Source organism: Brassica napus, chromosome C1 (genome assembly GCF_020379485.1).
Source record: "Brassica napus cultivar Da-Ae chromosome C1, Da-Ae, whole genome shotgun sequence".
Classification (NCBI taxonomy): Eukaryota; Viridiplantae; Streptophyta; class Magnoliopsida; order Brassicales; family Brassicaceae; genus Brassica; species Brassica napus.
In genome coordinates, this window is record NC_063444.1 from 8,986,725 (window position 1) to 9,002,135 (window position 15,411).

Here is a 15,411-nt window from a genome sequence, read left to right on the forward strand (position 1 = left end):
CAATGGCTTAAGCTTTGGATCTATGAGCTTCTCTCTTGCAGAACCTGTTATCTCAAGATGTGTTTCAACCCATCTCACCATAGTCATCTCTGCGCCAAACACTGACTCAGTTGGCATTTTCCCAGACACAATCTCCATCAACACTATCCCCATACTGTAAACATCGCTCTTCTCAGTGGCCTTCAATGAGTAAGCATACTCTACACACAAATATTTCAAAGCATTAGATTTTTAAACATGTAATAATGTTCTAAAAATTAGTCTAGGCACCAAACCGAAAATAAACAAAATGATTTACAAAATTGGTCTAGTCGGTTCATAATATTGGTCTAGGTGACCGTCTAATCAATAATCTCCAGTGCATAATTACCTTCTATCGATTTTTTGAACATTTGTTAAATACAAAAAATCAAGGAAGATTGAGAAGAAGATAAGTACCTGGAGCAATGTAACCGTAAGAGCCAGCAAACCATGTATTTGATTATGTGTTAGTATCATAGTTCTCAGTTAAGATCTTGGCCAGACCAAAATCTCCTAAGTGTGCTTCCATGTTGGAATCTAGAAGCACATTACTTGATTTGATATCACGGTGGAGGATTGGAGGAACACAGTCATGATGAAGATACTCTACACCTTGAGCCAATCCTACCGCTATTCTCAATCTTGCTTCCCAGTCAAGAGCCTTCTTCTTCTTTTCAACCTCAGGTTTCTCATCATGAAACCAATCCCATACGCTTCCATTCTCCATATACTCATATATCAACAGATTCAACCCTTCAGACTTGCTGCTGCAGTAACCCGTCAGCTTAACAAGATGCGTCTATGTTTGATTATCCCAAGGGTCTTAACTTCTCTGCTGAAGCTCTTGTTAGACATGAGATCATCTTTCCAAAGAATCTTCTTCGCAGCAACGGTCTCACCGTTCTCAAGCTCAGCCTTGTAAATCTTCCCAGAGCCTCCTGAACCAATCATGAACTCCTCGCTCAAGTTATTTGTGGCGTCCATGATGTCATCCCACTTAATATCTGACTTTGAAGAAGCTCATGTTCTAAACAGAGGCTTGTGCGTAGCTTGTGAAGATGAGCTTGAGGACGAGTAAGCAGTGCTTCCATTCCTCACTTTCTTGAAGAAATCATGCCTTTGTTTGAAGAAGATAGCGATCACAAGTATCATCAAAGCAATGGCTGCTAATGCTGAGATTGCTGATATTGTAACAACTGATCTCGGACTAAGACCTTGCTGCTTGTTGCTGATATTGTAACCAGACGTTCAAGAGGGAGACAACATCGATGGAAGGGCTCTGACGGACGCTCCTCCTGCTCCTGAGCCTATAGAAGAGGTGATTTTTCACTTTCTAAAGAGATTTTAGTGAGTTTGGTAATCAAGAGCCTTGGATTTCGTTTCATCGTGAGCTATTTTTTGAGATCTTCTCTCTTGCGTTAGCTATTTTAGAGATCTTCTTCTGGCTTTGCGTTAGCTATTTTTGAGATCTCCTTCCGGCATTCTCTTGTGTTAGCTATTTTTGAGATCTGTCTCTCTCTCTTGCGTTAGCTATTTTTGAGAAGAGCTTGGCTGTCTTGTGTTTGCTATTTTTGAGATCTTCTGTGGTTTTTTGCTTGCAGATAGTACCTCCACAGGCTTACTCCTTCCTCTCTGTTTGGATATCTCTGGGGAGATATGCCCTCTCAATGGGTGCTATCTCCCAGGAGACTCGTACTACTCTCACACACATGCCTCAATGGCTAGGGAGGTGCCCCCTAATGGCAAAGCAGCTGAAGTCTTTGGCGGCTTCTCTTCCGTGGACGAGCTCGAGAACACGTGCTGCAAAGCTCTTCTCAACCACCACCTCGAGCTTGATGTGGGAATACCTACTCTCGGTGAAACCAACAGCCTCTTCAAGACTCATCCAGAAGAGATGCCACAAGTCTTCACTCCTCTGCCTACCTCTTCTTTGCTCAACCTCCTTCACGATTCAGTAAGATGAGAAAAATCACTCGTGAAAACCCAGAGGCACTGAAGTGGTATGCCAAGGACAAGGTTAGCATTGTGCTGAAAGAAGGAGCAGTGGACTCGGATGATGGAGACTCGGATGTTAGGGTCGTTGATGTTGAAGGCTTTGATGGAGAGATCGTTGTCAAGACAATGAAGCTGACTAAGAAAGATGTCCATCCTTGGGACCTGATTCATTTTCAGTACAAGGATGAAAACCTCTGCTGTCTCACCTTCAGGAGCGTTGGAGAATTGAAGCTTGTACGACTCCCAAAGAAGAACAAGAAGAAAGCCAAGGACAAGGAGCTTGAAATTGCCAAGAAGCCTCGAGAGGAGAGGAAGAAAGTCAGGTACCTCCGGAAGGACACTCTTACTCTTGGCCCTATTGTCACCATCCCCAACCGCTGATCTATGTTTCTATCAGTTTCCTCTTGACTTTGTCTGGATTTGCTATATGTTATGCCCATCTATCTCTTTAAACACTCTAGTCAAGTGACATGCTTTTGTTTGTTTTGTGTGTCTGCTTCTGTTGGTTTCTTTTTTTTTGGGTAACATTTTGGCTTGTGAAAAACTGAAACCTGCTCATGTCTCGTGAGTTAATGGAGTTTTATTTTTACCAGTTATTCTCTCTGTTCAATTACGTTGTTGTTTTTGATAAAAACCGGTTAAGTTGCAGACAAAACCAATTCATATATAGCTCATTAAACTGTTGTTTTCCATGGAGTGTCTTTAGTAACTTTAAACCGGCAAACCAAAAAGTTATAAACCAAAAATAGAATCAAACCCGAGATCAAACCGAACATTAGGTGTTGTTATTGGAAATTGAGACATCCTCTCCGTCCGCTTCCCTAAATCCGCTCCCTACAGTATCCTTTTTATTTTATTTTATTTTATTTCATTTCAGGTGATTCTTTCTCATTCCGTAGTCAAAACTTCCAAAAACCCCTAATTTGTTCTAGTAATTAATAAGATTAGATCATAACAGATTTTCATTAAACAAAATCTATGTTTCTTGAATATATACTAGTGAAGTTTCACCTCACTTAATAAATCATACAGTATGTAACAGATTCTCATTAAACAAAATGAAGGTATATTTCTTGATTAAACTAATGAAGTTTCACCTCACTTTACGTTTCCACTAATCCCTTGTATTTAATTTTCCTTCATCAAATCCAGTTTCCAGATTTCTTATAACTTCGTAATTAAAGTAAAAACCCTTTGACCAAAATTAGACTCCGGAATTGATTTCCTCTGCAAAAAAAATTTTGTTATATAAATCGCAATGCCAGTAAACACATAAAACAAATTATATAGACTTCAAACATGCAAAAGATGAAAGTACTTTTTGCTATGTTTCTTCCTCTCCTTGTTTCAGTTTCATCTCAAGCAGTAGTACAGAAACCAAATACTGGAAACTTCCTCTGATGCCTTCGTGATAAGAGCAATCCGAAGAATCCGATCACAAAAGTCATCTTTACTCCCCAAAACTCAACCTTCACCTCGTCTTACGTGTCATACACGAAAAACAAAAGATACTCAAACCCTAACGACACAAACCTAATAGCCATCGTTGAGGCAAAACATGAATCCCATGTTCAGACAACTGTGGTCTGCGCTAAGTCCAACGCCATCCAGATCCGTATTCGAAGCGGCGGTCACGACTATGAAGGTCTTTGATACATCTCGACTGTACCGTTTGTCGTTCTCGATATGAACAATCTAAGGTCTATTACCGTTGACGTGCCCCGCAAGAAAGCTTGGGTGCAAGCCGGTGCCACCCTAGGAGAGCTCTACACAAAGATCTCCGAAGCGAGCAAAACGCTCGCGTTTCCGGCTGGCGTTTGTCCCACTCTTGGAGCCGAAGGACACATCAGCGGCGGAGGGTACGGTAATCTGATGAGAAAATATGGAATCTTCGTGGATCATGTCGTTGATGCTCAGTTAGTTGATGCCAACGGCAAGATCTTGAATCGTGCCTCCATGGGAGAAGATTTGTTTTGGGCGATTCGCGGCGGTGGCGGCGATAGCTCCGGCGTTATCCTCTCGTGGACCATCAACTTAGTTTAGGTTCCAAAGATTTTAACAGTTTTCAACGTTAACAAAACGTTAGGACAAGGAGCTACCGATGTTCTGCACAAATGGCAGCTTGTCTCTAGCAAGTTGCCTAGAGAGCTTTTCTTGGGAGCAATGCCTCAAATCACAAAAGGAGCGAATAAAACCATTGTGGTTAAGTTCATCGCTAAGTTCTTAGGCTCATCAAAGAAGCTCATGGGGATTATAAACAAGAACTTACCTGAACTAGGGCTAAAAGGTGAAGATTGCTACGAAATGAGCTGGCTTAATACGATGACGTTTTGGGCGGACTACCCCGTCGGGACATCGACAAGTGTTCTACTGAAAAGGCCATCTACTCCACCAGGAGCGTTCTTCAAAAGCAAATCAGATTACGTCAAGAAACCAATCCCTAAAGAAGTTATGGAGAAGATGTGGAAAACAATGTTGAAGTTCAACAACCATGTGTTTATGCAATGGAACCCTTACGGCGGAGTGATGGACAAGATTGCGGCGAATGCAACCGCGTTTCCTCACAGGAAAGGAAACTTGTTCAAGATTCAGTACTTTGCGTTATGGATAGACGCAAACGCCACAAAAGCTAACCTAGCTTTGATGAAAGAACTCTATGGTGTGGCTGAGACGTACGTGTCAAGCAACCCGAGAGAGGCGTTTTTGAATTATAGAGACATTGATGTTGGAAGCAATCCTAGTGGTGTGACAAATGTTGCAGAAGGTAAGATATATGGATCCAAATATTTCGTGGGGAACTTGAACAGATTGATGAATGTTAAAGCTAAGTATGATCCTGATAATTTCTTTAGGCATGAGCAGAGTATTCCTCCTCTTCATGCAATGTAATATTATTATTAACCAAATAATTTGTTAAGCATGCATTAAAGCTCATGTCATAAACATATAGCAATATAGCATAATCCTCGCAAATTGGGATAAGAGATTTACAGGAAAACAGATTCAGGAGTGGCAGCTCAAATTAACTACTACATTCGTTATATTATGTCTAACTGTCTATATAAGAAAAGATTAACTCGTATTAGTAATTACAAAAGTCATAACCGCAATCCTAAGTGCACAAGATTATGTCAAAGTTACATTCTTTTGGTTTATCATGGTGATTGGTGAATAATTGATGATGCTTGGTTTTAGACTTTAGTTTCGTTTTAGGCCTATACTAATATGTTTGGTCAGCCATCAACATCACTATATTTTGTGACCCCAGCATCAACCGCGTGTAATGAATTTTCACGTTGTTATTACTGCACAAACACCAATTGCTATCAGTAGTCATTAATAACGAACCCACCCTAGTTCCCGTCTATATCCAAATCCAATTACGATTCCTTCATAAAAATATTAGAAAGCTAGAAACTAGAAACGGACTCTAGCTAAGGTTCATTATATCATATGGTCCACGAACATCACTCATATTTTATTTCTGTTTATCAAATGTCGTCTTGGCACTACACTAATATTAAGAATATAAGAAAAGAAATATACTTTCACACCATATGTTCGGATAAATCTCGTTCTCGTGTGAAAAAATGTTAGAAAAATAATTGCTTTAAGTATTCAATAAGATAGTAATTGCATGGTGACATTACAAATTTACAATTATAGCTGACGTCCCACATAATCGCCACAAATCAAAACTGACACAACAAATGAAAACCTCTAAACTTGAGTCAAAACCATATTGACTTTTTTTTTTAACTTGTTTAAAACGTACGTAGTTTATGCATTTTTTGTATTTGTTTTAAACGTAAACTCTCTTTCCATTGGCCTATGTTGGTAATGTTTACGCATAGTCGATATAATTTTTTTTTTTTTTTCCATCACATACCTAACTACTAACCAGATGAACTTGACAATTTACTTCAGTAGCTTCGGTACAAAACAAACCAATATTTTAGCATCAATCCAAAACAGTCCCGTTCAATGATTCAGCTTCTTACGAGTGTGCATGACAAACGCCATTCAATCATCACATCCACCTATATTTTATTGGATCAATACGTGTGATTCTTATCTATCCACATTTTTCATACATCTCACTACCAAGTTTTTATTTATTTTCAGTTTCACTTTTCCTTCAACACTCTTGAAATAGTAAATATTCGGCTATTCTGCCTACTAAAACCTGTTAAGCTAGACGTGTTTCTAACCTAAAACTAATTGGTGATAAATAGAGTGATCCATCTATCTTATATATTGCTTAGGATCCATTCCAACTACCGATGTGGGACACTTTGTGTCTAATACGCCCTTTCGAAATGATGGCTCTTTGAGCGTCAATCTCGGAATATTCGGGCAAGGATCGATTGGCCAACTTTGGACCATATCGATGTGGATCGGATTGGGTTGCGTGGATCGGGCTCTGATACCATGTTAAGTTTCATGGACTTCCAACTTAAAACCAATTGGCAATTAGTGGATTGACCCAAGTCCCTTATATATTACTCAAGTCCCTTTCATATTTCTGATGTGGGATCTTCTCTCCAATACTCTGCCTCGAGATAATAGTGCGTATAACCATTAATCTCGCAGAATCCATCATACCCCTCTGAAATCATGCTCTACTTTCTAGCGATCTCGGCGGAACTGAGTCTTCTATGGGTCATCAGCTAATGGGATGATCGGGCCACTGTCTGGGCCGGATTAATGGGTCAGGATATTGGACCCGCTCTGATACCATGATAAGTTAGACGTGTTTCCAGCCTAAAACCAATTGGTGATAAGTGGAGTGACCCATCTATCTTATATATTGCTTAGGATCCATTCCAACTACCGATGTAGGACACTTTGTGTCTAATAAAACCTACTTCACACTTTTTAGTCATTCTACTCAAAACTCATCCACTGTTGCAGAAAAATAAACAATGAAACTCCAAACCTTCTTTAGCACTATACTACTCTTCTTCACTACCATCTTCTTACTTCTATCACTTCCTCATTCGGTTTCAGCTAACCAATCCAACCACACCGGTTTTCTCCAATGTTTATCTCTCCGGTAAACGACTCCAACATCGTCTCAAAAGTCATACACACACCCAACGACTCTTCCTTCTCCTCCGTCCTATCTTTAACTATACAAAACCCGAGATTCTCCTCACCCGGTACACCTAAACCGGTTTTAATCCTAACTCCGGTTCAGCCTTCACATGTTCAATCAGCGGTTAAATGCGCACGCCGGTTCGGTATCCACATCAGAACCCGAAGCGGAGGACACGACTACGAAGGCCTATCTTACGCCACCCACAAGCCCTTCGTAATCCTCGACTTAACCAACCTCTGGTCCATCACAGTCGCCGTCGATAACCGGTCGGTTTGGGTCCAAACCGGAGCCACGATCGGTGAACTATACTACGAGCTCGGTAAAATGAATAAAACTTTAGCGTTCCCCGCCGGAGTTTGCCCCACCGTCGGCGTCGGAGGACACTTCAGCGGCGGAGGGTACGATACCCTCCTGAGAAAACACGGTTTAGCCGCAGATCACGTGATAGACGCGCGTGTGGTCGACGCGCGCGTGAGGGTTCTTGAGAGGCGAGAGATGGGCGAAGAATTCTTCTGGGCCATTCGCGGAGGCGGTGGCTCGAGCTTCTGTGTCGTGCTTTCGTGGAAGGCCTTTTGGGAGTAACGACCCAAAAATAAAATCCGTGAGGGCTTAGGCCCAAAGCGGACAATATCATACTAAGCGAGGGATTGGACATCTGGTGACGGACATTTGCTCTAGTTGAGCGTCTGGCCTCCAGCACGGGCATCCGGTCTGACTCTAGTAGAGCATCTGGCCCAGGAGTGCATCTGGTCCGTCACAACAGATTGGTATCAGAGCTCAGGGTTGGTAATTTGGTGAAAAGATGTCTAGAATAAACGCAAAGATCGACAAGTTTGATGGGAAAAATAGCTTCAGTCTTTGGCAGATTAAGATGCAGGCGTTGTTGAAGCAACAAGGCATCTGGGGACCATTGCCAGGGAAGAAATCTAAAGCAGCTGATTTGGAGGCTCTGGAAGAGAAGTTCTCAACAATTTTGTTGTGTCTAGTAGACGGGATTATCATCGAAGTGTCAGATGAGAAAACGGCTGCTAGTTTGTGGCAGAAGTTGGAGAGTTTGTACATGACAAAATCTCTGACGAATAAGCTACTTCTGAAGCAACGCCTCTTCGCCTTGCGTATGCAAGAAGGTATTTAGCTTCGCGACCATCTTGACAAGCTGAATTCGATATTACTGGAGCTGCGTAACATCGATGTTAAGGTGGAGGACGAAGACGCGGCACTAATCCTATTGGTATCTCTGCCGAACTCCTTCGAGAACTTCGTGCAATCGTTCATTGTTGGCAAAGATACAGTGAAACTGGAAGAAGTTAGGTCGGCGCTTCATAGTCGGAAATTGCACCATAAGGCATCCAGCTCAGAGACATACAATCAAGCATCAGGGTTGTTTGTCAGTGGTGTGAAGGGACATGGGAACATAAGGACTTTGAAAGATAGGAAGTCGTTTCCAAGGAGTCCTAAAGCATCTGATATTTGCATTTATTGCAAAGAGAAGAGACATTGGAAGTGAGACTGTCCCAAGATGAAGGAGAAACAGTTTGGTTCTGTTGCAGTAGCCGAGGATGAAACCAAGTCTGACGACGACATCGCTCTTGTTGTGCACGGACACACACACTCTTCTGATGTGTGGGTTCTTGATACGGGCGCACCCTACCATATGACACCGAGGAGAGAGTGATTTTCAGAGTACATAGAGGTACTTGACAACAAGATTAAAATGGCAAACGACTTTGTCTGCAAGATTGTTGGGATCGGCTCAATCAAGCTCAGGACACATGATGGTAGATTCTGCACATTGAACAAGGTTAGGCATGTTCCATCAACGACAAAGAATTTGATATCCGTGAGTCTTCTGGACAGGAGAAGGTTCAAATATTCGGGCGGCGATGGAGTTTTGAATGTCTACAGGGGTTCTGATGTGGTTCTGAAGGGTTTCATGAACGGTACTCTGTATTTGCTGAAGGGTACAATGGTTACCGGTTCAGCAAATGTTGCATCGCCAGAGATCCCAGAGGAAGGTATGACTAAGCTATGGCATATGAGGCTTGGACATATGGGTGAGCGTGGGATGCAAGATCTGCTTCATTCTGATATTGGTTTGGAATTCTGCTCAGAAGAGTTCAAACAGTTTTGTAAGGATGCAACATCTGCCAAGCATCTTACAGACAGGGGAACACCACAGCGGGATGGTGTTGCAAAATGGATAAACCAGATAATGCTAGAGAGAGCGATGTGCATGTTCTCGAGTGCTGATTTGGAGAATCGGATTTGGGCTGAAGCAGTTAACACGGCTTGCTACTTGATAAATTTTGGTCCCCACACAGGCATCGAGTACAGGATACCTTCTGAGGTGTGGTCAGGTAGATATGCTGAATATTCACTTTTAAGAGTGTTTATGGGCTACGGTGATGGAATCAAGGGATACATGGTCTGGTCTCCATCAGAAAATCGAATGGTTCTAAGCAGGAATGGTGTCTTCGATGAAGCCTCTATGGTTAGAAGCTCAGGGTCCAATTCAGAAGCACAAAAGGGTAGCACTGGTAAACAGGTGGAGCTGCAAGATGGTCATGAAGTGATCGATGTGCAGGTACACACAGAAAATCAAGAGTAGCGTGTAGAAGATGTTCAGTTGGAGTCTACGAAGATTCAACCTCTTGATGCTACAGAGCATAGCATCGTGAAAGATCGACCAAGAAGGGTTGATGTCAGGCCACCAGAGAGATATCACTTCGATGATATGGTGGGTTATGCACTTCAGGTTGCATAGGAAGTGGATGCGTCATCCACTTACATGGAAGTTGTTTCTAGTCCCGAGTCTGAGAAACAGCATGTTGCAATGAGAGACGTAGAGTCTCATCAGAAGAATCATACATGGGATCTGGTCACACTACCATCGGGGAAAAGGGATGTTACATACAAGTGGGTCTTCAAGATTAAGGATGGAGCTTCATCGGCAGAAGAAGTTAAGTATAAAGCTCGGGTTGTTGCAAAAGGGTTAAGTCAGAGAGAGAGAGTAGACTACAATGAGATTTTCTCACATGTGGTCAAAGATATTTTCATCAGAGTGTTGCTAGCACTGGTAGCACGTCAGGACTTAGAGCTTGAGCAATTTGATGTGAAGACAGTGTTTCTTCATGGAGAGCTAGAGGAGATATACATGACTCAGCCGGATGGTTGTCGAGTTCCTGGAAAAGATGACTATGTGTATACGTTTCAGAAGTCACTTTCTGGATTTAAGCAGTCTCCCAGACGATGGTACAATAGATTCGACAGCTATATAATCAAGTTGGGCTACATCAGAAGTCCTTATGATTGGTGTGTCTGCGTGAGTAAGTTGAAGGATGCGACATTCATCTGTTTGGTACTCTACATGGATGACATGTTGTTAGCTGAACATAAGTGTGACATTGAGAAGCTGGAGCTTCTGGGTTCTGAAGTTGAGATGAAGGACTTGGGTGCAGCAAAGAAGATTATAGGGATGCAGATCTTCAGAGATAGGGAGAAGGAGTTGTTCTTGTCACAGAAGGCCTTCATTAATGAGGTGTTGACAAGGTTCGTGATATCTTCAGATGAACCTATCAGTATTTTGTGCACTGCAAATGTTCATCTCACCATGTATATGGTTTAACCCGTTGGGGCATCTGGCCCGTTGGGGCATCTGGTCCGCAAGGGCATCTGGCTCGTTGGGGCATCCAGCCCGTTGGGGCATCCTGGACCGTTGGGGCGTCTGGCCCATTGGGGCATCTGGTCCGTTGGGTCGTCTGGCCCGTTGGGGCATCTGGTCCGTTGGGACATCTGGCCCGTTGGGCCATCTGACTCGTTGGGGCTCTTGTTCGTTGGGACATCTGGCCCGTTGGGGCGTCTGGTCCGTTGGGACGTCTGGTCCGTTGGGACGTCTGGTCCGTTGGGACATCTGGCCCGTTGGGGAGTCTAGTCCATTGGGACATCCGGCTGATGACGAACGTCTGGCTCTAGTTGAGCATCTGGCCGTTAAAGGGCGTCTGGTTCGTCATAGCAACACATCTGAGGCAAAGAGAGCGATGGTACATTTGGCGTTGAAGAACGCATCTGGTACATTTGGCGTTAATGGCGCATCTGGCACTTGAAAGTGCACTGGTACATCTGGCGGTGATGGCGCATCTGGTACATCTGGCGCAGAGAAACGCATCTGGTACATTTAGCACTTGAAGGTGCATCTGGTACATCTGGTACATCTATTATTGGGAGGATTCAAGTCAAGGTGGAGATTTGTTGATATGGCTTGAATCTGGATGTTACATCTAGGAGATGGATGTTACATCACGTACATCATACCGACTCGGTTGCATCAAGAGCGTTGCATCAAGTTATTATGGATGTTACATCTGATCGTCGGCTTAGGCCCATGAGTCCGTATAGTCTAGGGTTTTAGATGCGAGATACTACTATATATATCTTGTATTCGAAGTAACCCTAAACTTGCAATTTGTAAGCTCAATATCGCCTCCAATAATAAGATCTCTCTTTGCACGTGGACGTAGTCTTAGGGGTGAACCACGTTAAATATATGTGTCGTAGTTACATCGTTTTATTCATTTGTTTCCGCATCTGTTACTTCTCACATCCATCACAACAAAGGTGTTGAACAACCTGAAACCTCCAGAGAGCAACCTATGCTTCACTCAAGAGTGAGTAAACAAGCAGGCCTAGGTTAAAAAGTTGATAACAAAACAGCTCACTGAAGATGAATAGTTCATGGTTTCAACAAAATATTGAGGGCGGTTAATTAACGAGAAAGTTTTGAGAAACTGCCAAGCCGTTTCCAGTGTAGCGAGGAAGCTTGTCCGAATTTTAGAGTACAAACATAATCCTCAATCTGCTCACATACAACGCTACGATACTTGCATGTGAAGTAAGCTCCATAGAGGCATCAACAAACATTGATGTCGCGTTGGCAATCGATGTGGTCATATGACTCATATCACAAATGCTGATAAATAATATTATGCTAATAAAAAAAGAATAATACTAATCGGTGATTTATTTCTCAATTCTCATTAAATAATTTTCAGTTTAATAAATAAATGCTATTTAAAGTATTCAGATTTTAAAACTGATTAACCTGCCTTTTATGTGTCATTTTCTTTTTGCAAAAGATATTACAGAACTACAAGGTTTTTTGGCCGTCTTCAAACGTAGATTACCAAAGTGCGGAATAATTATATCTTTGGAGACTAAATTTTACAAAAATTGAAAGCACGAGTTTTCTGAACAAGGTTTTGTAACAAAAATTCTTCTTCTAGAAGTGGAAAGTCGGACACCTTACTTCAAATACACAAATCTTTTTCACCAAACAAATCCACTATCTCCAGAATAAAACATGTATATCTGAAAACCTATATCTGCACTATGCAAAATAATATTTATTTATCAGTTACGTATAATAATATATAAAAACTCATGTAGTAAAAAATAATATATAATATTCAAAATAATAATAATATAAATTACCATAGAACAGCAACATATAAAATTAAATTAACAAACAAAACATTAATTATGTAAAAATATTTGCTTAGGACATCAAAAAAAAAATTATAGAAAATTGATCAATTATCATATCAAAATAATTTCTTTTAGAACCCAAAGCTGGTAGTTCTACTGGTAAAGCATTCTACTCAAATAATAGAAATGTGAGGTTTAAATCTTAGTAGCTGAGGAAAGGGGATTAAACAAACGGCTCTTTTATCTAGTCTGAAGAAATTATAAACTTGGGCCAAAAACTTTTTAAATTCAAAATAATAATAGGCAAAGTTAACCCTCAAATTTAAGGTAAGGAGGCATAAATATTTTTAAATAACTTATAATGAAAATATTTTTATAGCTTAAGGATCATAGTATTATATATAAATATGTATACTAATCTTTTAAAATTTGAGGCTATATAAACTGTTATAAAATGAAACTAGAAGAGATGTATATTTGGAAACTGGTGTTATAAATATGTAACAGTCGAATATAATAGCTTAATCAAAACAAGTATAAAAAAATTGAGGGCCTCTAAATTTGTGCTAGAGGTGGGGGTTTAAGGCAACCGCCTTTTTCATAGGCCGGTAAGCACGGCTCTGTCACCATCCCTGCTTTAAGGAGGGCACTTTTTCCATCTAACTCAAAATATTTTAAATTATTTTTGTGTCCAAAATATATCTTTTTCTCGTGGTAATTTTTTTGTATATAGTTTAGTTTTACTCCTTCAATAGCTAAGTTTCTAAAGGAATGGATTGTTCTTTTAGAGTTAATTAATCGTCTGGAAAGTTGTTAAGCACACTGTATTTCTATCAGAACACCATGTTCAGGATAAGTTATTTTTATGTTATGTGAAGCCACCGCATGCGCCGCATATCCAAGTTAAAATAATAATATAATTATTTCTTTGAAAAATAGTGACATTTCGGCCAAAAAGAAGTAATCATGCAAGGAAGAAGAACACGTTATTCTTTGACAAAAAAAGAAAAAGAAAAAGAAAAACACGTTATTGTGTGGAACGAACTCGTGAACGCATATACTCTCCAAGTTACTCTCAACGTTTCCTTATGTAATGCCACACGAATAAGAACCCTTTCATTTTCAGCTTTAATAATAACAAAACAAAATCAAAGAAACTTTTGCTGCATTATCAAAGCTTCTCCACTTTACATGATTTAGGGTTTATATGTCTGCAGTTGTTTTATCGATTGGCCACGTGAATATCTCAAATTGTGTATTTAAAATTTACAGTAGAGTGGAACTGCATCGTGAATTCCCCTAAATATTATACTGGCAGGTCAACAAAATATGCATCTACCAAAGAAACTATATTTTGACTTTAGACCAAAAAAAAAAATTATATTTTGACCTCATTTACAAAAAAAAAAACTATAGTTTGACCTTGAAATAAAATACTAATAATTTTATCCAGAAAAAAATGCAAATATTACTAGTAGTATATTGTTTATTAAACACAATATATTTTATCTGTCTATTGGACAATTTTTTAAAAAAAATTGTTATAGAAGATGACTTTACTCAACCTAAGAAGACTTGCAAGTCCTAGACATCAAACTTGAAAATTAATTGAGTGTACATAACTACAAACTTACAATGTAACTCATATAAATACGGGTCAAAAATGGAAATTAACGCGTCTCATCTCTCATTTCGATGGTTGACGAAAATTATTAATTGATGAATATTTAGAATGCCTAGTTGCTACAGTAGAAATACGCAGAGACAACTTGAAGTCTTAAACAAGAAAATAATATACTGATTATCTTTATATATAAAGTTGGCTTTTTCCCTTCTTATGACATGTGGAAGGGGGGTTTATTGACATGTGTCCTTATGTTTTTTTTTGTATTTAAATTCTTTTTCTTTTAAATTATTGCAATTTTCTCCATCAATTTCTAGTTGTGTATTATCTAATCCTTCTCACACTTATTGGTCTCTAAAATTCAAGAAATAAATAAAATAATATAAATATATTTTAAATATTTAATTTATTCACACCTAAAAATAGCAAGACTTTTCATCATTTTATTATTTTTACTAATTTTTATTATTTCATTTACAAATTATATTTATTTCAATATTAGTATCATAAGATAATCAAATTAAGAATAAGAAACTAGACAACCAACACATAAACTAAGAAAACGGGTCAAAGGAAAAATAATAATCAAAAGGCCAAAGCCACCAAAAAACAGGAAAATATATGCCTAAAACACCGGAATCACAACCAGTAGCTAAAAAGAAAGAAACACCTCACAGACTAAAAAATAACATACAATACGGCATGCAACTGAAAAACCACAAAGCTCTGGATAGAAGGGACCAAAGCTCCAAAAGACTAACTCCGCACACCTATACCAAGGAAAACATGGAAAGAAAAGAAACAACTTGAGAGAGAGAGAATGGAAGACAACCACAAAAAAATCAGAGACTAAACTTGAGACCAGAAATAACCTTCCAAGCCCACATAGCATACACGAACGAAAACATTATCCAAATCTCGACTGGCAAACATGGTGAAAGGGAGAGCCACCAGAGATGCGATGAAAGCTGCAAAGAGATGCAAGAATAGAGAGGGAAAGGGAGACGGAGCGAAATCAGAAAACTATGGAGCCGTCCTCGAGCTATATATGAAAGAGAGCATAGAAGTCAGAAAACCAAAAACTGGATCTTGAAAACCAAAACGAGCAGAGACTATTGACGGTAAGCCAACGACGAGGAATACAAAATCAAAGACGAATAAACTCTGACCCAACCAAGGAGATGCAGTT

The 15,411-nt window shown here is 39.9% G+C and overlaps 1 protein-coding gene and 1 pseudogene across 1 annotated transcript; both read left to right on the forward strand.

Annotated features, from left to right (window-relative positions):
* The first annotated feature begins 3,076 nt into the window (after positions 1-3,076).
* Positions 3,077-4,945, forward strand: LOC125580667 (annotated as a pseudogene).
* Positions 4,946-7,057: 2,112 nt separating this feature from the next.
* Positions 7,058-7,699, forward strand: LOC106438564 (berberine bridge enzyme-like 18). The gene has a single exon (XM_022694614.2). The coding sequence runs from the start codon at positions 7,058-7,060 to the stop codon at positions 7,697-7,699; it is 642 nt and encodes a 213-aa protein (XP_022550335.2).
* The last annotated feature ends 7,712 nt before the right edge of the window (positions 7,700-15,411 follow it).